The sequence below is a fragment of the Parus major genome, chromosome 1 (genome assembly GCF_001522545.3).
Source record: "Parus major isolate Abel chromosome 1, Parus_major1.1, whole genome shotgun sequence".
In the NCBI taxonomy this organism is placed as follows: domain Eukaryota; kingdom Metazoa; phylum Chordata; class Aves; order Passeriformes; family Paridae; genus Parus; species Parus major.
The window spans coordinates 64,695,855-64,719,832 of NC_031768.1; the positions used below are offsets into that span (position 1 = coordinate 64,695,855).

A 23,978-nucleotide genomic window follows, 5' to 3' on the forward strand; every position below is an offset into this window, starting at 1 on the left:
GAATATGACAGAAGCAGGGCTGTATTAAAATAAAGAGTATTTTATCGCATTTTGGTGTGAGGTAATGGAAATATTCTAGCATGTTTTCACTGAGGTCCAGTCTGCCAGAGTGTAAGTGACCACAGCACTTCAACTTTATATTTCAAGGTTATTCTGTATATTCCTCTCATGTTTGTGAAACAGTATTCCCTCAACTTGGTTGTCTTCGATTAGTAGAGATGTAATAAATATTTGACTCAGTTTGATAGAACAGTATTGTAAACTGGTTTGCCTGATGCTTTATCAAATGTCTGTCATAATGCTCACAGAGGAGTGATTGTTCAGCCCTTGCATTTAGACTCCTCCTCTGACATAGACCTCAAGCTGATGGAGGGTTGACTGTTTCACAGGCAGCATAACCAGAAAAGACACTTTTTTTTATAAAAGATTCTGGACCTCTGTGAAAAAGGGGAAATGGGATACCCATTGACTGACATCCCAAAGATCTGCAGTTGCTTTTGGGAATGGAACTGTTCTATTGTTTTCCATATTCCTCCAATAGAGTGTTTCTCACACTGTATTTTGCATTAGAAAAAAAAGAGATTGAAAGTTAAAATGGAATAAATCTAAGAGCCCAGGAATATAACATAGAAAGACACAAAGAGGCATAAATATGTTTTATGTATGTGCATCTCTATTTTATATAGAGATATGCTTACATAATATTTAAAATATATAACTATACAGTTATGTGTTTATCTATAAGTATCTACTTTGGAAGTTCAAAGTTGTTAACCTTTTTATGTCCTTATTGTTTGTTTCAGGGTGGTGAACCAGTACCAGGAGTTAGTACAAAATGAAGCTAAATGTACTGTGAAAATGTTTCATAATTCAAGTGGATCAGTCAGTCATCTTTCTCCAGGGAAGGAAATGGAAGTGAGTTTATCAAGTTGCACATTTCTTTTGTTTGTGCTTAATTATTAAATTATTAGAATTTTTTCTGCTATCCACATTTAACAGTAAAGTAACCTAAAAATGTCATCCTGTATGAGTATTTAAATGCATTATGGTCATGATCATTCAATGCGAATGATACATTGGAAAAGTTAGTGGGAAGCATTTATGTTTTCAATGTTCCAATGTCGTCTTTTAACAGTTTTGAGGGGTGGGGGTTGGCTGTGTATTATGTACTTAGCTCCAAAGTTTTGTTCTAGCATTTTCCCCTGTGCAGGTGAACCTTTCATAGAACAGTATAGTAAAATTCAGCTGTGTGTCTTGTTTTGCAGGTCAGTAAACACAGAAGCAGTTGGAGTAGCTGAACTTCTTTTACCTTTAGAAACTCAAATTATTTCTCTTCAATTTGAAGAGGAAAACTTAAAATAAACCCAAACAAAAAACCAATACAAACAAAAGAAACAAAAAGCCAAAGGCAAAAGACCCCTCAAACGTACAAAAAAAACTACCAAAAAATCTTCCAAAACACAAACCCTAACAACCTTAAATTGTGTATGTTTACATGCACACACATTTCTGCATTTCCAGTATAAATTCTTGCATTCCCAAATTTCCTGCCTGTTGGCACTGCCTTGTGTTTTACTTGCTGCTTCTGGCTTTGTTAGGTCAGAGTCAGTACGTCAGTTGTGAGCTGTATGTTATGCTCCAGCTAGTAAATGAGATTTGTATCCCCTGGGATGTTTCCTTTGTGATATCTTTCCCCTGAATACCTACTTAAAAACTCCAGCAATGTTTTTCTGAAGGATATAGTTCCTGGTGTCAGGCAGATCAGCAGCATTCCAAGGCCAGCAGTTGCAGAAAGGATTATGAATGTTTCTGTGTATGTGTGCACACATACAAACATGTACATGCATGTGTGTATATATACATTAAAATCACATAATAAATGGGGTGGCCATTGACTTGCCAAAGTCAACTTGTCTGCCTGTCCAAGCCCCCACCAAAAGCTGGGCCACAGTTACTCAGGTTACTGTATTCAATGATCTAGTCACTGTTGGAGTGGAGCATTGGTCTTTATTTTAAAAATCAAGAAAGCAGATTTTAATAGAACAGAAAGGCAGTCCTCAGAATTTTCCTCATAAGATTCTTTTTTATAAGCAAGCAATTAGAAACATGTAGAGGGACTGTCTCTTATTACTGAGAATCGGTGGAAGTTAATTCACCGAAAAGGGTGATTCTGCACAATGCTCTGATTTCTTAGCTCATGTACATTTAATTGAGGCTCCAGTATTGAAATATTCCATTCATATATTGCCAGCCTAATTTCCTACTTTAAGCAGTTTGCAAACTGTACATTTGTTTGTTTAAACTATACTTACATTATCTTACATATCTGCTATAAGGTAAAAACACATAGACTGTAACTGTGAATGTGTTTCACTGTTGAGTCTTTTGACAGTGTCAGCTATTGGAATTGTGGATTTAGGGTGTGTTGTGTTGACAACTACAGACTCAAGGAGGTGAAGTAGATATATGTTCAGAAAACCTGATAATTAGGATATAAGAATAAACAAAAAGCCTGTATCTTCCCTCTAAGAATATGAACTTCTGGTCCCACTGAAGCCAGTGGGGAAATGTGTCTCGATTTCATTCAGGATTTTCCTGAATTTATTTGAAATCCTGCTCCCAGGATGAAGAATTCTGATTCTGTTTTTTTAAGTCTGTCTTGGTTAAAAATGGCAGGTATATACAGAATAAATGAATGGGATTATGTAATTTTTCAAGTAAAACTTGAAAGTTTTATTATTTCAAGTGTGTTTGTCACTTTTCTATTTGAAAAAATTACTACAAAAAATCCAGAATTATGGAGAAAAGTGAAACTCTTTATTTTACTTATTTCTATGTTCAGTTTAAATTTGTGGTAGCACTTTGGTGCTGCTTCTTGCTGGTAAAAGGCTTTATCTAAAGAGAATTCATCATATGTTGTTTTTTTTTAAATAAATACATAAGCATCTGAAATGTCTAAAAGGAATTTTGTCGCAGTTCTGAGAAGCCTTAATACAAATCAATTGAACTGTCTTTTCTGTCAATTGTATGAAAGCTCTCATCATTGCTGTGGTTGTGTTAATTTCTCTTTCCTCCCAGCAGCCAGAAAGTGTATCAGGCTCTGTTCAGTCTTCAGTACTGGGGAAAGGTGTAAAACACCGACCTCCTCCTATCAAATTACCTTCAAGTTCAGGAAGTAGCTCTTCAGGTAATTATTTTTTGACTCAAACATCTCATTTGAACATGTTCTGCCTGTTGTAAAATGACAGGATATCCCTTTAGTAAAGATTTAACAAAAGAATACCAGCATCTTATGCGTGAGAAGAGCATGGGTTTTTGTGGGGTTTTCTTCTTAAATTTCTGATTATATTGTTCACAAAATTGTATCCTAATATTCATGTTAACATAAATAGTAATGTATTTTAGAATACATATAGATAATGTATTTTGATAGTATTGCATTTTAATGATACAGAATAGTAATGTATTTTAATGATGTTTTTTCAGGTAATATTTTTAGTTCTCAACAGTCAAGTGGCCATCTAAAATCCCCAACTCCACCTCCTCCTTCTAAGCCTCCTGGTCTTTCTCGGAAACAATCTATGGATCTTAATCAAGTTAGCATGCTCTCTCCAGCTGCCTTGTCTCCTGCGAGCTCTTCACAAAGTGAGTCACGACCTAAATTCTCCATTAAATCTTAGGCTTTTGCATAAATGCTTCCTGAGATAAACTTCTTAACCTGTGGAATGATGAAACTTAAGTGTACAGTGTACCCTAAATTGTATAAGTTGTGCAGCTTTAGGCAGGTCTCTCTTGTTCACTGTATGTATTTTATGTTTATTGTAACTGTGTTCGTTTTCTGTATATATATGTATGCACCCTCTGTGTATACGTTTTAATACATTCTGTGCAATTAGCATGATCTCCTCATATATGAAAGGCTGGTAGATGATGTGATGAGATAAAATTCCAAAGTGTAGATTTTTTCCTCCAGTGTAAAAACAGTATGTTAGATCAATTTGCCTTTACATAATTTAAGCATCTGGTTTTTTAATGTTATAGGAACTGGTGCAGTTGTGTATCTATGTATGTATATAATCTGATCAGTCCCGAGGTGATGATACAATAAACGATAAGATCATTTTTTAAAAACACTCCTACACTGTTTTACAAATCATTGCTGATTGCAAGTGTGGTGGTGATGCTGATGATGATAGCACCGTATTCTCAGGTGTTAAAATGCAAATTTCAGTCAGAAGTGACATCCTAGTTAAAGTATTTTTGTTAACACTGACAGGATCATTGTAATCATAGCTGTAGATCATAAACGTTTTCTTAAACATGTATGCGTCTTGAGCCATTTCGTGAACAGATCTGTACAAAGAGGAATTCATAGCTGCAGCTTCTCAGCTTTTTTATGAATAATTGTATACTGCACATTCCAGTATCCTGCATGATATTATAATACACTTTTTGCATTAAATAATTTAAAATCTGGGTAGCTCAAAAGGTCTAACTTTTCTGCCTTCTTGTTTTGCACAAGATAAAAAAGAAAACTTAGAAAAGTTTTCTTGCAAAATAGTGAGTCTGGTTTTATGTTAGTAATATGAATTGTGTAAATCTGCTGCACACAGTTGTTACTTTAAGGCTCTGGTCACCATTCATATTTATTTCCTTTCTTTCTACAGGACATGAAAGCTAGGGGGAAAAAAAAAAGGAAAACCAAAAAAAAACAGCTCAAGCTTTTTGGGGGTTTTGTTTTGTTTTCTTTTTTTATTGATGGACTTTGCCTTCTGCATCCACAACAAATACAGCTGTATGTGCTACATTTAAACAGAGGGAATTACACAGTAGCTTTTAGAGATGCAGTATTATCCTCTGGTTCTTAAATATATTAATAGTTGCTTTTTATTTGGTTGATACTTGGAAAATGGCAGTTTGACTATCTGCTGAAATTTAGATCAGCCCATTGATTACTGAAATTGTACATGATCTTGCTGACTCTCTTGTTTTCTATGATATGTTTTTGACACAACCTATTGTGCAGGCAGTACATGGATACTGATTGTTTAACAGTTTAGGACAAGTATTAATTAGATGAAAATGGTCACTAAGATATTATTTTAAGTATTCCTGAATAAAATTATGACTTAATGTATGATAGATTATGGAAGCCTTAACGGAAAATAGAAATTGGTGTATGCCACAAGGAATGAAGCATGGAGAATGGATTTTCTTTGTGATTATACTGCATCCTTAACAATGAGTGTGTGCTGCAACACTTGTCATGTAGAAATTAACACTTGCAGTCTAAAAACCAGAAGAAATTGTCAGTGCTAAGTAAGATTCCATTAACCTGATTATACAAAAAGGACTGGCCTCTTATAACAAACTAGCACTTTTTATTTTTCTCAATGAGCAGGGTCTGGAACTCCTAAACCATCTACTCCTACTCCAACCAACACCCCTTCATCGACCCCACACCCTCCTGATGCTCAGAGCTGTACTCCTATTACCCCTTCTGCCACCCCTACTCCCCAAGATTCAGGCTTCACCCCTCAGCCCACTTTGTTAACCCCGTTTGCTCAGCAGCAAATGTCTCTGAGCCAGGCACTGCCTGTAATGACCATTCCTCTTTCCACCATGGTAACGTCCATTACTACAGGAACAACCTCCACCCAGGTCATGGCAAACCCTGCAGGACTTAACTTCATCAATGTAGTGGGCTCTGTGTGGTAAGTCTTTCATTATGATGGTTTCTTAATTTGCCACAGGGGTTGGTTGGTTGGTGGGAGGGGGTGTGGACCAGGACTGTCCACCATCCATTAGAGTAAATATTTTTCAGGATCTACAATACAAAAGAGATCACTCACTTTATAATTACAAACTGAAGAGACACTAGAACCTATTTGTATTTCTCAAATAGAAGTCACCTACTATTACATTATTGAAAAGATCTGTTAAGAAAGGCTTTTATTGCTTTCATCTTTTTGGAGTCATATAGGCCCATTCCTTAAGGCTTTATCTCAACAAGTGATTTCTGAGGTTTTGCTCTGCAAGTCTGGAAACTTTTTTTTATTAATCACAGAGAAGGTAGAATATCATATGCAGATCAGTATAAATGAAAAATGAGAACAGATCTGTTTTGATCAATTTAAAAAAGCATTGAGGTGAAGTACTCTTTGATTCTTAAAACTCATTTTCTGATTTAAAGAAAATAATAAGCACTGTCAAGAATAGATTGTATGGTGTAATATGAACATAACATTGTATGGTATAACTGCTTTTTAGACTGAGGAAAATTCTGCAATTACAATGGTCAGTGTAAGACACAGTGTGCTTCAATGCAGGTATCAGACATTCAAATTATCCAGCTAAAGTGTTCAGCAGCTGGTCACTGTTGATAAATTGGACTCTTTTTTATAGGGTAAAAAGAAAATGCAAACCTGTTACTTTTATAATAATACAACCCATTTGAAGATTGTTGATCTTTTAGTATTTCTAAAATGAAAGGACCACTTGTGGTTTATTTTTATCAGTTGATATCAAAGAAGAAAAAAACTAGTATATGCTCATAATATGAAATAGATGTTATGCTCTAGGCAAAATGATTTTTTTTTAAGCTGCATTGGTGCTTTAGCCACAGTCCCATAATTTACAGCAAGCAACTGATTTATTTGCCATGAGACAGAGGGCAACAATTTAGTTATTCAGATTTACTCGTGCCACTTGGGTTTGATGTGTTGTCTTTCCTCTTCTACAGTGGAGCACAGTCACTGATGAGTGGTTCAAACCCTATGTTGGGGTGCAACACTGGTGCCATAGCCCCTGCAGGTATAAATCTGAGTGGCATTTTACCCCCAGGAGGTCTGGTACCAAGTGCGCTGCCCGCTGCAATGCAATCTGCCTCTCAAGCAGGTCAGTGTGACTGAGTGGAAAAGCCACCCTTCAGACAGGGACAGTGTGAAAACATTTTGTGAGAAAAATGGACTGAAGTGGCCATTGTGTGAAGAGGTTGTGTATTTAATGGCTGGTGCTCATCAACAACATACATGTTTTTGTATTCAAGGTGTAGGCTGTATTGGAGATTATTTGAAGCTGGTTTTTTGGTGAGCTAGGCTGGGAATACACAGTCAAAAACTGGGTTGTTTGGTGTGCTCAGTAAGAAGTTTGAGAGAAACTCCAAATTCAAATGCAGTTTTGATAATGATGACTGCCAGAAAAAAGGCATGATTGAACTTAGAAACAGGCCTCACTTTTTAAATGTGTGGGGCATTTTATTCTGGCCCTGGTACTACTTTACCCTTGTACAACAATTAAGTAGTCCCCTATTGCCTTCAAATGCAACAATATAAATCTTAAAAGCACAATTTAAATTATCCATTTATTTTTTCTGAATATATAAAGAAAAAAAGTCTTAACATATGGTTATAGAATGAAAACAGTAGACTTCAAGATATCCATCCCTTACACTAAGAGTCAAACCTGTCTAAGCCATACTGAAGCAATGTTTATCTAAACTGTTTTTAAATACCTTCACTAAAGAAGATTCCAGTCTTCCTCAGTAGCTGTTTGGAGTGGTTCATTATCCATGCAAAATGTTTCCTTCTAATTACAGTGCATCTCCTGAATTGCAATTTTTTTTTTTCTCCTATACCTTTCAGACGTGAAAAATAGTTGTTCACTCTTTCCCTTTACCTTCTAAGTATCAAACATGCTGTCATGTCCCGCATTTGTCTTCTCTTTCTGATAGGTCGTATTTTTCAAACCTTTCATAATCCTGTCACTCTTTTCTAGACTGTCCAATTTGCTTACATCCTTCTTAAAATGTGATAACCAAAACGGGACACAAGCTTGAGCTTGGCTGATTTACCACTGTGGAGCACAGCAGAATAAATGCATCTCATCTCTTTCACAACATTCCTGTTAACATTTCCCCAAGTGAGGTCTGCTTATTTTTTATCTGTATTTTTTGCAACAGCATTACCTTAAGATAAGAATGGCTTTACTGGTTTAGGCCAAAAATCCATCCAGTCTATATTCTGTCTCTGACAGTTGCCATTAGAGGATACTGAGGAGAGCATTTGAGATGAGGCAAAACTGTGAAATTTCCCTTGTCTACAGCTGTACCTCTTCTGGCAATCTACAGCTTTGAGACTTTCTCAGCTGAAGAATATCCACATGGATCTTTGTGCTTAATATCCTGTGATAGATTTCTAGTCTGTGGATTTATCTAATTGGTTTTTGAAACCACATGTATTTTTGGAATCTCTGCAGCATCTTGTGACAGTGAATTTTATAAATGTAAACTGTGTGGAGAGGTTCTTTTCTTTTGTGTGCTCTGTAGTTTGTGATATGGATGATTTGGATATGTTTGTGACCTACTGTAACTTGTCGTGTCCTTTCTTGCTGTATAGACACAAAGATAGTTAAAATTTTGTACTTAGTCATTTGTCTTTTTTTAATTCAGTGTTACTGAGCTTTGGACCATTTCTTCAATTCACGAGGATCGCTTTTAGTCTACTTCTGTCCTTTCAAGCACTGTCAACCTCTGTGTTGTCACAGATTTGTACATGCTGTGCTGTCACCCACACAACAGATGCGAGTAGTGAGCTGAGCTAGGTCTGTGCCAGACCTCCAGGGCTTGTGGTTGATAGCTGCTGTCTTACTGGAGCATTGCTCAGATTTGGGGTGGGGCTGTTTTCTGTTAAAGATTGATAAGACTGTTTTACTTAATTGAGCCCTTGGACTTTTTTGGATTTACTGTACAAACAGTAAAACTTTATAAAGGCAGAAGAAGGATCACTGAAAACTAACTGCTGTGGTGTTCTCCACAATCACTTTTATGTAAATGCATGAACAGGTTACAGGTCACAGTGTTACGTAGTGATACAAGATTGCTTTCCACTTAGTTCTTGTGGACTTGGAGTCTGAATAACTATAAACTGTATTATGGAAAATGCAGCATTGTATTAAGTTTACACTTAATTTGCACTTGCCACTATTACACTTGTATTATACTTGTGTTATTATACACATAATATTAAGTTCACACACAATTTACGTTTGCCAGTTTTCCAACTTCCAGATGTTTAGAAATAGTCCCAACGGAAAGGTATACTGCAAAACACAAATACAACTGATGAAAGACACACTACTAATAAAAAGATGTTTTCTTTAACAGGCAGCCCATTTGGTTTGAAAAATACATCAAATCTTCGGCCCTTAAATCTTCTACAGGTAATTGATATACTTGGAACACAATAATAATTTCTTATCTTTCTGTAGAGACCTACTTAATGCTGCTTACTGCACTGCCCCACACAGATCTTTGGAGCCAGTTGGCCAGACCATTTACTACAAATCTTAATTGCATATTTAAAAGGCTCAGAATAAGAGAACAGACTACTTCCATAGAGATACCAGGTGGAAGTTATATTTCTAGCTCAGAAAAAAGGAGATAATTATCAGTAACAATATAAAGATGCTGACATTTGGATTCAAAAGATTTAAAAAAAATACAATTTTTCAGGATTTGCCTAAGGTTTCATTGCAGATCATTCTTTATACTAAAGTTACAATTTTACTGTACAAAACAGTGTAGTAGAGGTTACATGTAGAATGCCTAAGAGCCAAGCTCAGCACACACAGATAGGTGCAGTAATAGTTTTAAAGCATTTTTGATAATGGAAGTGGAAGTTCATGTAAGATAGGGATTTTAGAAGGTCCGTAAATGCTTTCTTTACACTAAGCATACAAATACAAACATGTGCAGATGTTTATTATGTCAGAGTTGCATTTAAAAGCAGAACAGGGATTATTTGTGGAACTGGATGAAGTTCCCAGACCTTGAAGTCAGCTGCCAGGTGCAGATGCAGGTGCAGAATTGTAGCTTCAGTGTTCCACATAGGTTGCACCACGCTTCAAAAAATTACTACCAGCTTCGCTACTTCCTCTTCCCACTCCTGTATACTCCAGAAACATGGAAAAGGGCAGGCACAGGAGGCAGTTATGCCTGAGTAGAGCTCTTCTATAGAATTAAATATTTCAGTGATTCCATGTTGAAGGACATCCTTTCAAACTCGCTCTGCCACTCATATAAACCAAGAACAATTCAGCTGAAATACATGCAATTAAAGCTGAGGCAAGGGAGAGGAATCAAGGCCATTTCACTATCTGTTAAAATTCAGTGGAATATTCTGAAAGTGGAAATTTATATACAATGCTGTTGAAGACTGGCGTTCATCTTTCCAATATCAGTACAGTATCTGCCATTTTAATTAAAATAATTAAAATGTATTTTCCTATGGAAATATCTTTCTATAAGTTCATGAAAGTTTTTTTTCAAAGCATGAGCCTTTTTCACAAACAGCATCAATTGTAAACTAATTTTAAAGCCATTACAAAACAAAAATCAAGCCTCTATGAAGTATATCACGATCAATACCATGCTCATCCTAGAACAGTAGAAAACTCAGCAGTTTGATTGAATTATGCCTTTTGTTTTTAATCTTCAACAGCTTCCACGTGGTTCACTTATTTTTAACACACCCCAGCAGCAGCTGTCACAGTTTTCTCCACAGCAACAATCTCAGCAGCCTACAACCTGTAGACCTCAACAACAGGGAGAAGAGGTGTGTGCTAATAGCCCTCAGTCTGGGGTGTTTGGATGAAACAGCTTCTCCTGTTCTCCCCATCTCCACAAGTAAATGAGCCATTACCCAATAAATCTGAAGCAGAGGGGGAGGAAAGTCTTCCTCCTAAACTTTCTCAAACAGCAGACTGCAGTGGCTCTGTTGCTATGGCTGGAGTTGGGTTATACTTATTTATTTATATCCTGTATAGAAAGGCTGTAACAAAACAAGTGGCTGAGCATTGTCCAACTCTGTCATGAAGGCAGCCAGCCCCACTGTATGAATGGTGTAAAATCAGCTTAGTGCTGTTTTTTACAACTAACAGATGTATCAGATGAACAGGGAAAAAATGCAGGGTTATTAGAGTAACCAAAACTTGTTACTGACACTGCTGTGAGTCAGCTTACAACCCTCACTGCTCTAGTTCAGCAGAATTTTCCTTGCACCAAAGGAAATATCATTTGTTTTTAAAGCTGTAATCATAAGACATTTGCTGTACTGCTTTCTGTAATTAGTGTTAAAAGCTTTAATCACTGACAAAGTCCAAAGTCTTGATAGAGACCGATCCATCCTCAAAATGACGAGTTTTGAGTGGTCAGTTGCACCTTAAACATCCTAAGGTAGAGGTACCAGGTTAATACTTAAAAATCCTAACCAACATTGATGCAGCAGTTTGAGAAAACCAGCTGCTCTGCTTTTGTGCTCATCTTCCCAGACATGCAAGCCTTCACCAAATACTCTACTGGATACTCAAGTTTGTTATAATTTCACCTGTGATATTGTAAACTGTTCATAAATAAGATGCCTCTTTCAAATTTTTTGTGGTATATAGCCTCCTGTGCCATAGGCCTTGTTCTGGATGGTGGGTCAGTTTAATGGTTTTATAGGAAACTTTCCAATTTGTACACAGCATTTAAATCTCTGAATGTCAATTAGTAGTTGTATTACTTAAAAAAAAATCATGGGACCTTGTACTGTTGGGTTTTATTTTCTAGATATTTAACATCAAGGGCATTTACAAAAAGGCTGATGTAGGCAAAGTCCTTGTGGCAGAAGGTTCTTCTGGAGAAAATCCATCTCTGCATTGGTTAAATTGCCCAAAGGAACTTCTCTCATAGGTTGCATTATAGAGGAGGGGGTCGTTGGCTAAAATGAGCTGTTATGAACACTTGGCTTTCATAAGGACAGGAATGTATGTGCTCATAGTGCTTAGTGAAAAAACATAGGTCCAAAACCAGCAATCATTTTCTGTGCTACCAATATAACGTAAATAGGCATTCTCTCGCATACTTGGGGATTTTCCCCACGTGGTGGTTCTATGATTCTTAGTCATCATGGAGGTGATGTGCAGTCTTTTGGTCTGGTTTTCCTAGATCTTAATGCCATTATAATGTAATGCTAAAGAAGCATTACAACTCCTGGACAGCACCAGCTTTTTTTCTGACTCATAATCCATGCAGTTTTCTCAAATTGTGCATATAATGCTTTACTTCCCCGTGTTATAATTAATCAATGCATAATTTAAGTTATAGAAGAGGTCATCATTCACCACCCTTTGACTTCAGGAGACACTAAGACTCTACTAATTCCATTAAAGTGATTACTGTGAAAATTACTCTGTTCTGAAAATACAATTTTAAAAGTGGGGTCTGTATTTTTATGAATTAAGGAGTGTGGTACAATATGAACATGGAAATACGTCAGGCTTTGCACACTTTGATTAGGACCTTTGCACATGGATATCTCAGGGTCCCCTGAAGACTTTGGGGCTGGGAATGGGACAGCCATTGTTGTATGATTACAACCATGAAGTGCAATCTCTGGTAGACTGCAGAAAACAGACAACTACAGTGTGGGACTTGTGCTGGGTAACAGGAACAATACCATTTCTGCCAAAACAAAGCTGTTCTGGGGTATTCGGTATCTGTTAGTGACTACACCATAGCCTGCATCTACACACACTGGATGAGCATTAAATGTTTTAAATGACACTTAAGAAGTTTGCCTCACACTGGCTTTATTTGCTTATTCACTGATAACAGAAGTTTGGTAATAAGGATCAAGCTTTTCATTTTTGCTAGGGGTCTGACCAGGGTCCATCCAATCAAGATCAGGCATTATCTGCCCAACAAGCTGCTGTAATTAACCTGACTGGAGTAGGGAATTTTATGCAACCTCAAGCCACAGGTATGTGCTTGCTGAGCTTCTTTTTGTAGCTAAGTGTTTATGTTGGTAAATTCACACTGAAATGAAGTTTGGTCTTAAGGAAGTCTTATGTTAGATTGGAATGATTTACTGTTTATTATCAGGACATGAATTCTCTGAGAAATACTCGACTCCTAAAGCATGCACTTCTCTGCTTTGTTGGGCAGTTAAGTGCCATCAATTGATAGAATCACAAAAAAAACCAAGTTACACTTAAAAAGAAAATGAAGGGAACATAATGCCAGACTTCATTAAGGAATGTTTCTTTAACTGTGTGCTTAACATCCAGTGTGAGAAACCTTTGTATCTCCACAAGCACTTCATTATCTAATTATGTTCTAACTAACAGAGTATGTATATCATGTATACTTTATTCTGCACTGTTCTCAATTTGACTCTGAAACTAATTCTATTGATCCCCCTTTCCTGTTACATTGTATTCCTATGTCTTCCTCCCCTGACCAACTCAACCTGACCTCTTTGACCTGCCTGCTTTCCCCTTCTCCTTTCTCAGTGTTGTCTCAGCTTGGCTCTGCCGTGAACAGACCTGGGCAAAGCCTTCCTCAGCAGAGACTCCAGCTCTCTTCTGCCTTGCAACAGCAGCAACAACAAGCCTTGCAGCAGCAACAGATACAAGTAATCCAGCAACTTCACTCTGACTGTGTTTAAAAAAAAATTAAATTAAAAATACAATTCTTGGCTCCAAAATAAAAAATTTGCCCTTTTGGGCTCTCTTTTTAACTAATGCAGTTATGGTCTTGCAGATTGAAGGGAAAAAAAACCAAAACAACACAACCAACATGTATTTGGCAAACCATCATGCAAGACCTGAAATCTGTGGTTCTCTCAGCTTGGAGCACTGAATTTATTTTTATTTGTTTAAGCCCTCCACCTTCCTGATTTGCAAACATTCAAGGGGTGCTTGTGGCACATACCTAAATACTATATATACCAGGTGCCAAGATTTCAAAATGGCATGGATGTAAGCACCTGGAAGTTCAAATGTAGCACTGCTACAGTCAGTACGTGGCAGCAAGAGCTTTGCAAGAGCTTTGCAAAGCATTCCTTTACCATTCAGATGCTTCATAAAAAATTTAGCAATTTTTTAGCACACAGTCTCCTCTTCGTAATACATACAGAAAATTCATATGATGCATACACTGAGAAGACACCAAATTAAAAAAGGTACTGTGTAACCTAAACACTCAGTGAAGTTGCTGAGTTACTGCAGTTACTGCAATGAAGGGAAAAGGCAAAGAAACAAAGCTGTGCACATTCACATGTAAAATGTTAGCTTGTGCCCTCAGCAGGCTTCTGTGCCACTGGTGCTGCTTGACTGTACCTATTACTCCAGTACATGGTGTGTTCCTTTTGTTAATCCGGTGCTTCCTCATTTTTTCTCTCTCCCCACCCCTTCATTCTTCCTGATGTGAAAGCTTTATAGTCAACACTGACAAGCTTTTTCTCCCTTCTCCTCCATGGCAGCAGTTGCGATTCTTGCAGCATCAAATGGCTATGGCAGCGGCAGCAGCACAAGCAGCTCACCTGCATCATCAACAGCATTCAGGCAGCCACTCAAAAAGTAAACGGAAGAGAGGCACACCAGCCCCTCCAAAATCATGAGACTTGCCTCCCCCCAAAAAAAAATTTGAAGGGTTTGGGTTTTTTTCAGATTATTAAGGAAAAGGCTTAAAATTAAATTAGTGTTTTATATTACTGGTGGTAAAAGGAACTTTTGACATTACACTAAAATAAATGAACTGATTTTGGAAGCCAACCTTACAGAACTTAGAAATTTCATCTACAAAACTCTAGGATCTGGTTTCCTCAAGTCACTTAATTTTTTAACAGAATGTTTTATCTTGTATTTTTTACCACTCAACAATATTGTACATAGAATAAGGGTGAAAAACATTTTAGAAAAAATGAACTTTGTAAATGTAGTATTGATATTTGTTTATTTAGTATAAAAGGTTTGTGAACACTGTAACAAATACAATTTTTACAAATCCATTTTTGAAAAGAGCTCTCTTTTTGTTCACTTGGGTGTTATACTTTTTATTACTTTGTCTATCAGCTTCTTTACTTCTTTGTGTCTTGTAATTGCTCTGGTGATACAGTCCTGAAGCTTGGCTCCTGTAAGAGGACTTCCACCTAAACATTGAAGGGAACAATTTGATTTTCTATTTATACTTTGGTTACATGTATCTAACTGTGATTCCCAAATGCAAGCATTAATACAGTAATTGTCATTACCAGCACCTTTCACCTGGGGGGCATACACCTTTCCCAGCCCTAGCTTCAGGCAAAGATAATGGAAACACACAAGAGCTGTAACAGGAGACGAGCCCAGAATTTGTCCTCTGCTGTGATCACTTTTTGAACTTTAGTCAAGCCACCATCTTAAAACTCCTTTCAAGAGCAGCTAATTTAATGACTATTCAAGCAGACACTCTGTTACCATAAAGCACCCCCACCTCACAAAGCAAAGCAAAGCAGGTACATAGTCTTTTCTTCACCTAACATCATCATCTCCATAGGTTTCTTTGTAGTAAATTTACAAGTACCTGGTTTATGGACAGAACACAGTCTGCCTTCTTCATCAGTTACAATGGTTACTGTTCCAGTTGCTAAATCTTCTTCTTCAGCAGTTGGATCAACAATGAGTAACGTGCTTGTGAAAGAAATGCATGCAGATACATTGGTTTATATTGCTCCATCCATGTTATTGCAAAATACAAATTTTACTGTCTCTTACAAAATACTTGCAGATGGATTTAGTACTCAAGCTTATCTGTAAAATGCACCAATTTAAAAAGAAAGAAAAAAAACCATAAATGTGGGAGATTCCACATAATTATGTGTTTATGACTGTGGAAAACAGGCATAAAAGCCATTTCATAAATTTGTGACAGTGATGTATTGCAGGAAAATACCACTAAATTGCCATTTGCAGCATGCAGTATGAAATATATCAGTCATTATTCTATAGTTACACCGAAGACTGACATAGGTTTTAGGTGGAGGCTGCACTAATTTCTACCAAACACTTTAAAGCAAAACTCATTTCCAATGGTAAGTTCACCAAAGCAGTTCTCGATTTGTTTTCAGTGAACTCTAACATTACCCAGACTGAGAACAGTTCAAAAACAGATTTAGTGGGCTTCTTGAAGCAGCTTATTCTGGCTGTCATACATCACATGAGCAGTTCAATGCATGGCTGTTGTACAGGTCACTGCCACAGGAGCAGCTCTGCACCAGTGCTGCTCAGCCACACAACACAGGCACACACTCCCTCCATCAACACTTAGTTTTAGGAGCTAAAAAGAAACTTAAGTAACTTGTTTGTTTGATGCAATAGTTGGTTTCAGGGAAGGAAACAAAGCCCAACAGACACCCATGGAAGGCCTTCTTTCCCAGGCAGCTTTCTGGTCCATGTGTAAGTATGTGTGATTTGTGTGTAATACCCTACTGACAGCTGTCTGCCTAGTATGTTACCCAAATGTTCAGTGTACAGCAAACTGCAGACCCAGCAGAAATGGTGTTAAAGCAATTAGCAGAGGCACTCTAAAGTACCAATAATGTCCTGTTCTGATGCATTTTGGTAATCACTTGGTCAACATTTGATATTATTGCTCTCCCCACCCCATTTGTTATTTGGATGAAAGGCCCGACTAATTGTTTCTGTGAATACACATTAATGTGCCATAACCCCTCCAAACAGAACTAAATCTTGAATAGTACAGTGAGCACTATCCTGTCACTTTCTACTTTCTAAAAGATGTCACCAGAAACTACTACATTTCTTAAAAATAGCAGGAAAACACATCCTTAAAATTCTCAACCTGATGAAGAGCCAGTAAACAGTTTCAGATGAGGAGTCAAGTTATTAGATGTGATTACTTTGTATTCTCATAATCAGATTGTTTTCCTACATGAACAATGACTTAAGCATGCTGGTTACACTTCACCTTGGGTAATTATGTCTTCAGTTATCCAGGGGTTTTACTCTAACTGGGCTGTTACTTCTTAACTTCCTTTTTTGACTACATCCTTGGAATAAGCTGATCAAAAATCCATCTTTTCTATCACTTATTTACATAGGCTTCTAAAACATTAATTGCACTGGTTTTCATCTTAAAGATACTTCAAAACCTAAACCATACCCATCCCTGTACTTCTGAGCTTGTCTTTTAGGCTGGGAACTGTTTCTGCTGTAAGTCACAGGAAAAAGCTGCAGAGTACAGACTGCACTTTGCTGTGTGCACTCATTACATCACAGAACTAGAGGACCCTTCAATGAGAGAGGCTGTGGATTTAAGATGGGTGGAGCAGCATTGCCTGAGGCTCCACGCTGGTCCCTGGCAGAAGTGCAGAAACATCACTGGTGGCATTCTCTGTCTTTCATTTGTTTTACAGACACTGTTGTTTCCATAAAGTACAAAACCTTTTAGAACTTACTCATCAAATACAGCAAATGATGTGGCAACCGGATGCTTTCTGATAATCAAAGGATTCTTCTGTTTTAAATTAACTTCTGATAAACCAGTTTCTTCATTTATCGTAACCAATGGCAATTGCACTGAAGAGATGAAAAAATTACAATGGTCTAATATTAAACATTGGCTGGGTTTAGCAGGCCTAGAGATGTTGACAACTACTGAAATATTTAAGCTGTTCTTTTAACCCACTGAAAAACAATCAGGATAAAGTTTTACCTATGTTAATGGTATTCTCTACAAAAAAAATTCTTCAATTTGTGTAAAGTATTTAACTTAGAACTACCCTTTCAAGGAAGTATTTGATTTTTGTACTCAACGTACAGAAGCTTTTCTCCTCACAGAAATATTTTCTACTTCCAAAATGCCACACAATTAAAATACTTTAGAGTCATATTTAACCAAAAGTACTTTTTCCCCAAGTCTACTGGACATAGGAAGAATTAGGACTATAGCCTCCTATCATGAATTTTATATATCTGTAGAAACAGTGCAACCTGACCTTCATCTAACTCTTGCTGTGACAACCCATACATTGCTGGTGACAAGGAGGACAAGAGCAAAGTAGCTAGGGGAATTCCAAGGCTGGCCATTCACAGTTAGAAAGGGAGGCCTTGCCATAAAGCTTCCCTTTAAACTGCTGCCTTCATGCATCTATAAGCCACACACCTGCAAACACTCAGTCCACACATTTTTTCACAAACTATAATGCATTAAGCTAGGAAATACATAATGCATTAAGCTATGAAAGGAATATTCTGTTGTGACAAAGTACTTGTGTAAGCAAAGCCTCCAACAGCTCCTCCTGCCTACATTATCCAAAATACATTATCCAAGTAATACCCTGATATAGATGTTAAACTCGTTCATGGCCACTGCTGAAAGACTCAGGTATCTAACACCAAAGAACACATTAGTCTTTTAAGAAAGCAATAATAAGCGTACAAAAAGACCCTATTTTTCAGGTGTTACACACCTATTGCATCCCACCATCATTTCCACCTTGTAAATGCATTCATATTACAGGAAACAAACAATCCCATGAATCAGTTACCTACTTATCTGGATTCTAAACTAATGCATTTCTCCAAGCAACACCAATCAGAACGTCTCTTACTCTAAGGACGACTTACCATTTTTTAATGCTGCCAACAAAGCAAAGACACTGGCATCCAGAAGGTTTCCATCATAGTCCAGACATATGATATCACAGTATAACACCCAAGCAAGCTATCAAAAAAGGTTTGCACGTGTGAGTTATTACATCAGCTAAGCAACTGATGTGCAATATATAAGAAAATTCTTGCCACACTAAATACAGATACTTATTTCTATAATTTGATTTTTGCACTTAGGATGTAAACTAAGCTACGAAGACTTAAAAGCAAAAACAACACTAAAACCCCCTATTAATCTTAAATACCTTTTGTATTTGTACTCATGTACAGCTACTGTGATCTTGTTACTATCTTCTTCATTCTGAGATACAACTTACCTTGCCACTGGCAATACACAGATCTTCTTTCACTATCATCTGTGAACTAAAATAAAATGAGAGTAAGCAAGGAAATAGAAAACTGCCTTGCAGTTGCTAGTATTTTCACAGCACTAAGATGGTTCTTACTTTTCAATCACATCTGCAATGAACTGGCTCGCTGCTTGAGCCTCTTCACCAGGTGGTCCAGAGCGAAACCTCTCTGCACAGAGGGATGGCAGCTCTACATTTGGAACTAGGTAGCAATAATCATTAGTCATAAACCAAAGAAAGCAGGCAATGGGTAATCAAAAATAAAAACATAAATAACAGATGCTCTTAATACCATTTTATATACTTCTAATGAAAGGCAAGACTGAGAATTTTTCAGTCAAGCCTTCTTAATTCTCCCCTCAAAAATGAAGTTGTGCATGAGTTTGTATCAAAGAACTTGCAGTACTCCCTGTACCCAGAAACAATATAGTCCATGGAAAACCATGTACTCCTAGCTACCACTCTCTGTTTATAATCTTTGTCTGGCTATCATGACCCATGCAAATTCTTCTTTAAGTGTTAAGCACTTTTCAGCAGATCAAGAAACAGCAGCATTTTCATGCCACTGCCTGACTTTACTGGTATGCTGTCTGCTTTTCATCACCCATTAAAACCTGAGGCTTTAGACTTGAAGTAAAAACATGAATAAATATTCATGAAAAAAACCTAAGCATAGTCAAGCTCACTGAAAACAAGATACTTGGGAGATGCCTTAGAAAAGGGGGATTTCATCTAAGCTCTCAGTTCCACAAAACTACTTTATTTCCAAAGAAACTCCAACCGGAGTGAGGAGGTACCACTGGGACTTCCAGATCTCTGAGAAATAAACAGTTTTTATTTCACTGTTTTTAAGAGCTACATTTTTTGCCTACTGAGACTCTGAAACAGCAGTTAACATGCCTTTGCACAACCTTGCATGCCACTTTTATAGACTACCTTCTCCCTGTTAATATACACACTGCTGCAGGTTTCCTTCCATGCCCAGCCTAGAATCAGCAATAAAGAGGCAGCTGTATATGGGAAACTCACAAGCAGAGCAAAGGGAATTCTAGATGCCTAGATGTCAATTTTGAGATTGATTTTAAGGAATGTAATAAAATTTGATCCAAATTAATTCTTTTAAGAAATCTTCACAACACGATTTTCACAACCTTTTAGCTGAAGCAATACAAAACCTGAGTAAGATCCACACTAAAACATTTACCAATATATCCCTTATTAGCAGAATCCACTGCAGGTGCAGCAAGCTCCTGGAGAAACAAAAAGGAGAAAACGAAGACCAGAATTTTGTACAAAATATTTTACAGCTGTTCTATATACAAATGGTTGTTTTTTCCCAAGTTATCATTACCGTGAGATTTATAAAAGCCATTTTTAATCAGTCCTTCTCTGTAAATTTCCTATGAAAGAACTCAGTAAAGGGATGAGCAGCCATTTGTCTTGTAGGTCATGGCAGGCCAGCAGGAGAGTTGAGGCTACAAGGCATTCAGTAGTCCAGCCAGCTCATCCCCAGTGCACTTACTGATCGATGTTCAGGAACTTTTCTATTAGAGAGCTTATATCTAGGAATTACAGGGACTTTAGTTTTGTACACATCTTTCCCCATACACGATGGGCATCACAAAAATACATGCCCTCAGACTATACAGGTAGGATTATACAATCACATTATATATTAACTTTCAGGCCTGGTGGTAACTCAGATGGAAGACTGTAATTCTGACTGGCACATTATTGTAACTCCACGGCCAATTAATTCTAAACCCAAATGCACAAAGTCAGCTAACAGATAAATAAAGATAAAAACCAACCATACCGCTTTTACTCCACAAATCACTGTGGTATTTCCTAACTTCACCAGGGCAGAACCATCTGCAGTTGTAATTGAACCTGAAGAGAAAAAGTACTGCTCAATAAAATCTATTTTCCCTTCAAAGGGCATTAAATAACATCCAACCTTCACCAAGTGTTTACTTTCCATCATTTCATACTAAACACAGGATAAGCAAAGTCTCAAATCCAGACTGGGACAGAATCTCTATGTTAAACAGTCAATCACACAGAATAGTTGAGGTTCTCCAGCCTGCTGAGGCAGCACAAACTTCTGGCACATCAGCCACTCCCAGTTCGGTGTCATCTGCAAACTTGTGAGGGCACCTAAATTGTGCTGCACATACAGGAGCAGAACTGACTAATTACACTGTGCACATTAGCCCAGGAACAGCACTGAAAACAATGCTCAAGGATATTATTGTACCATGCATTCTCATTCATGCTTGTTGGAACTGTAAAGAAAAATCCTTCCTCTTCCTGGTTTCCAAATGGAAGAACCAAGAAAACCCATTAGCAAGTCATTAAGGTCACCACTATAACCTGATATTAATAATACCTCCCCTATTATTATTATTATTCCACGTAAGCACTTGCCTATGTTGACAGTGGTTGTCCGAAATTCACCTAACTCTCTTCCATCAGGCCTACAGTTCTCTTTCTAAAGAAAAATTAAAAACTTCAAATTAGAAAACATACTTTATCAAGTAACACAATAATATTTTTGCTACAGAAGTTCATAAAAAATAATATTCTCAAAAATGCTAGGGAAAACTCAGTCACACTCTAGCTTTTCATCAACTGATACACAGTTTCTGGTTAAAAAAGAAAACCGCTGATTTTTAAAACAAATTTAAATTTATTTAGACAATATAACAACTGATTGTCTCAAGGGTAGGTACAAAAGGAGGCTAGATTCAGAATATCATCCAACAATGAACACGCACCGGTAACTTAAAATGAGAGTTTCTACTTGTCTGCATTGCTTAGTGGAGCTCTTAAAATAAGTGAACTAAAGAAACAAAAGAAAAACCCTGCACCCAAAGAAAACCCAACATTCAAATACCATCAGTCAGAACCTGTACAACACGTAACCCTTCTGTTAGAAACTGAAACAATATTCCATCATTTTAGATCTGAATTGTTACCACAGTTTCAAGCTTTTTAAAAGCAAACACTTTTGGTTCAATTATGAGAACCAAAACTGCAATAATACTGGGCCCATTTCTAAGTCAATACAACTTCAGTAATAGATGAACTCATTTAAGGTAACAGAAGTCAGAGTTTTTCCTCCACAGTTACAGTCTACATGGTTAGCAGCAATAATCTCTAATATTAATTTTTGTAGCATCTAAAAGCCTGTTTTGACATAATTTTGTACTAGACAAAAATCTACATCACCATCGTGGTCAAATTTAACCTGAACTCCTTTCAAGACCAACAGAAGCATTTACCCATCAAGATGAACAGCATCAACACCACAGATGGAAAGAAAAACATGTTCTGAAGAGCACAAATGTTTTTCGTCTGCTCAGACATTTTTTGGTGGTTTTTTTCATTTTCCATTTCCATAGTTTCAGATTTCCATACAGACCAGTTAGAAGAGCAGAAGCAAGCAAGTAAAAATTCACTACAAGGAATTTGTACAGGCATCTCATGTTTCACTCACCAAAAACCTCCTGTAATATTCCAATGGTTCCACAGTTCTAGAACAAATAGAAAGAGAAGTTCAAATACAAGTTCCTGAGTAGGCAAGACAGAGCAAAAGAAAAAAAAAAATCACCAAGCACAAACCCACAATAATAAATAATCTGGGAGTCAAGATGCCTGACAAAGCTGCTTAGCAATACAGCTACAGAACAAAGAGGAAACTCTAAATTAATCAAAAAAAAAAAAAAAACAAGTTTTCCTAAATTCAGTTCCAAAATGCTTCTTCCATACAAGGAACCTGTCTGTGTATACACTTAACAAAAACTGCTAGCTTTCACTTCAATAATCCTATCAGCTTTAAATCAAAAGAAGTGTTTAGTGACAGAAGGGTGTAGAATGCCTTTCAAGGAATGCAAAAAGGAAAACTTTGCTAGAATGTGTGAAACATCTGTCAGTTCAAGGACTGCATTCAGATGCAGGAAATTGTATGAAAAATTTAAATTAGTCCATTTTTCTTAGAATCTTTGAGAAAATATAAAATTACAAAATATGCTTCATGCAGGGCTTCGGATGAAAAATAAATAATGCTTATTATTAATTGTACACTAGTAACAGTATTTGTATATTAGTATTTTAAGTAGGGATCATTAAAATTAAAAAAAAACAAAAAAACACTTTTATAAAAATGTTGCCAATATTTAAACAAAGCATTCACAGATTTGTTAAAACAGTACTTCTGGGGCAGGGGTGGAAAAAGGATAAATGGAATAGGAAAGGTCTCCAAATGCAAACTAACATACAGAGGCATCTGTAACATCTCATGGCCAGCATGGACTGTTGGCTCCACATGTGTTGGTCCTGTACTACTGGATTATAAATCCAATACAAGTTCTGTTGTCTTCCAGTTCATGAAACAGCATTTGCTAAAGCTTGTTGGACGCTTTTAAGCCATAGACACATTAGCATCAAGGATGCTGGGACAGACTGCCCAGCGAGGCTGCGGATGGCCCATGCCTGGAAGTGCTCAAGGCCAGGCTAGACGGGGCTCTGAGCAACCCGGTCCAGCGGAAGGTGTCCCTGCCCACGGCAAAGGGCCTGGAACTGGGTGATCTGGGAAGATCCCCTCTGACCCAACCATTTCGCTATTCCGAAACGAGCAGTTATAAATGGCAAGTCATTGAATTCCCGACAGTTTTAACTTCCTTATAATGCTACAAGCTGTGTAAGGGGAGGTTTAGGTTGGAGAGTAGGAGAAGATTTATCACCTGGAGGGTGATTGGGCACTTGGAACTGGAACTTCGCCAGGGCAGAGGTCACAGCACCAAAACTGCCGGAGTCCAAGCAGTGCTTGGATAACGCTCTCAGGCACATGCTGTCACTCCCGGAGGTGTCCTGCACAGGGCCAGGAGCTGGGCTCGCTGATCTCTAAGGATCCAACCCGCAGTACTCTGCTACTCTGCTACCAGGTAGCTCCGGGCCTCATTGAGTTCCGCTTTTAGCGGGGCCTTTTCCCGGCTGGCCAAACCCCGCTCGCTCAGCCTTGTCCCGCACACCTCGGGGCTCCACAGCCTCCGCAGCCCCAACCCCATCCCGACGAGACGCGCCGAGCCCGCTCTCCGCGCGCGCCGCCGCGGCGGTAACCGGACAAAGCCC

At 37.6% G+C, this 23,978-nt stretch overlaps 2 protein-coding genes across 33 annotated transcripts in view; one reads left to right on the plus strand and one right to left on the minus strand.

Moving 5' to 3' along the window:
• SUPT20H (SPT20 homolog, SAGA complex component) overlaps positions 1 to 14,831 on the plus strand; it is a 30,048-nt gene extending 15,217 nt beyond the window's left edge. For 5 of the 30 annotated variants that reach the window (XM_015624223.1, XM_015624242.1, XM_033515100.1 and 2 more), the window contains 10 exons: positions 804 to 915; positions 3,079 to 3,187; positions 3,487 to 3,645; positions 5,402 to 5,714; positions 6,743 to 6,897; positions 9,164 to 9,219; positions 10,500 to 10,613; positions 12,695 to 12,800; positions 13,333 to 13,454; positions 14,304 to 14,831. In XM_015624223.1, coding sequence (XP_015479709.1) covers positions 804 to 915; positions 3,079 to 3,187; positions 3,487 to 3,645; positions 5,402 to 5,714; positions 6,743 to 6,897; positions 9,164 to 9,219; positions 10,500 to 10,613; positions 12,695 to 12,800; positions 13,333 to 13,454; positions 14,304 to 14,441 — 1,384 coding nt within the window. In that variant the 3' untranslated portion in view covers positions 14,442 to 14,831. Of the gene's footprint in view, positions 1 to 803; positions 916 to 3,078; positions 3,188 to 3,486; positions 3,646 to 5,401; positions 5,715 to 6,742; positions 6,898 to 7,776; positions 8,711 to 9,163; positions 9,220 to 10,499; positions 10,614 to 12,694; positions 12,801 to 13,332; positions 13,455 to 14,303 lie in introns of those variants that run through there. The other 25 variants (XM_015624325.1, XM_015624473.1, XM_015624233.1 and 22 more) reach the window with 21 other exon arrangements.
• EXOSC8 (exosome component 8) lies at positions 14,758 to 23,797 on the minus strand. 3 transcript variants are annotated; one of them, XM_033515170.1, is made up of 11 exons: positions 23,591 to 23,797; positions 22,345 to 22,381; positions 21,273 to 21,336; positions 20,662 to 20,735; positions 20,050 to 20,095; positions 18,942 to 19,047; positions 18,813 to 18,858; positions 18,451 to 18,547; positions 17,280 to 17,400; positions 15,386 to 15,492; positions 14,758 to 14,972 (listed from the first exon to the last, which is right to left on the minus strand). In XM_033515170.1, exons 7-11 carry the CDS (start codon positions 18,849 to 18,851, stop codon positions 14,857 to 14,859), a joined length of 480 nt encoding a protein of 159 aa, XP_033371061.1. In that variant the 5' UTR covers positions 18,852 to 18,858; positions 18,942 to 19,047; positions 20,050 to 20,095; positions 20,662 to 20,735; positions 21,273 to 21,336; positions 22,345 to 22,381; positions 23,591 to 23,797; the 3' UTR covers positions 14,758 to 14,856. The 3 variants fall into 3 exon arrangements, with proteins under 3 accessions (XP_033371061.1, XP_033371063.1, XP_033371054.1); XM_033515172.1 differs by lacking the exon at positions 21,273 to 21,336; XM_033515163.1 differs by lacking the exons at positions 20,050 to 20,095; positions 20,662 to 20,735; positions 21,273 to 21,336; positions 22,345 to 22,381; positions 23,591 to 23,797 and having other exon boundaries at positions 18,942 to 20,019.
• Positions 23,798 to 23,978: the final 181 nt, after the last annotated feature.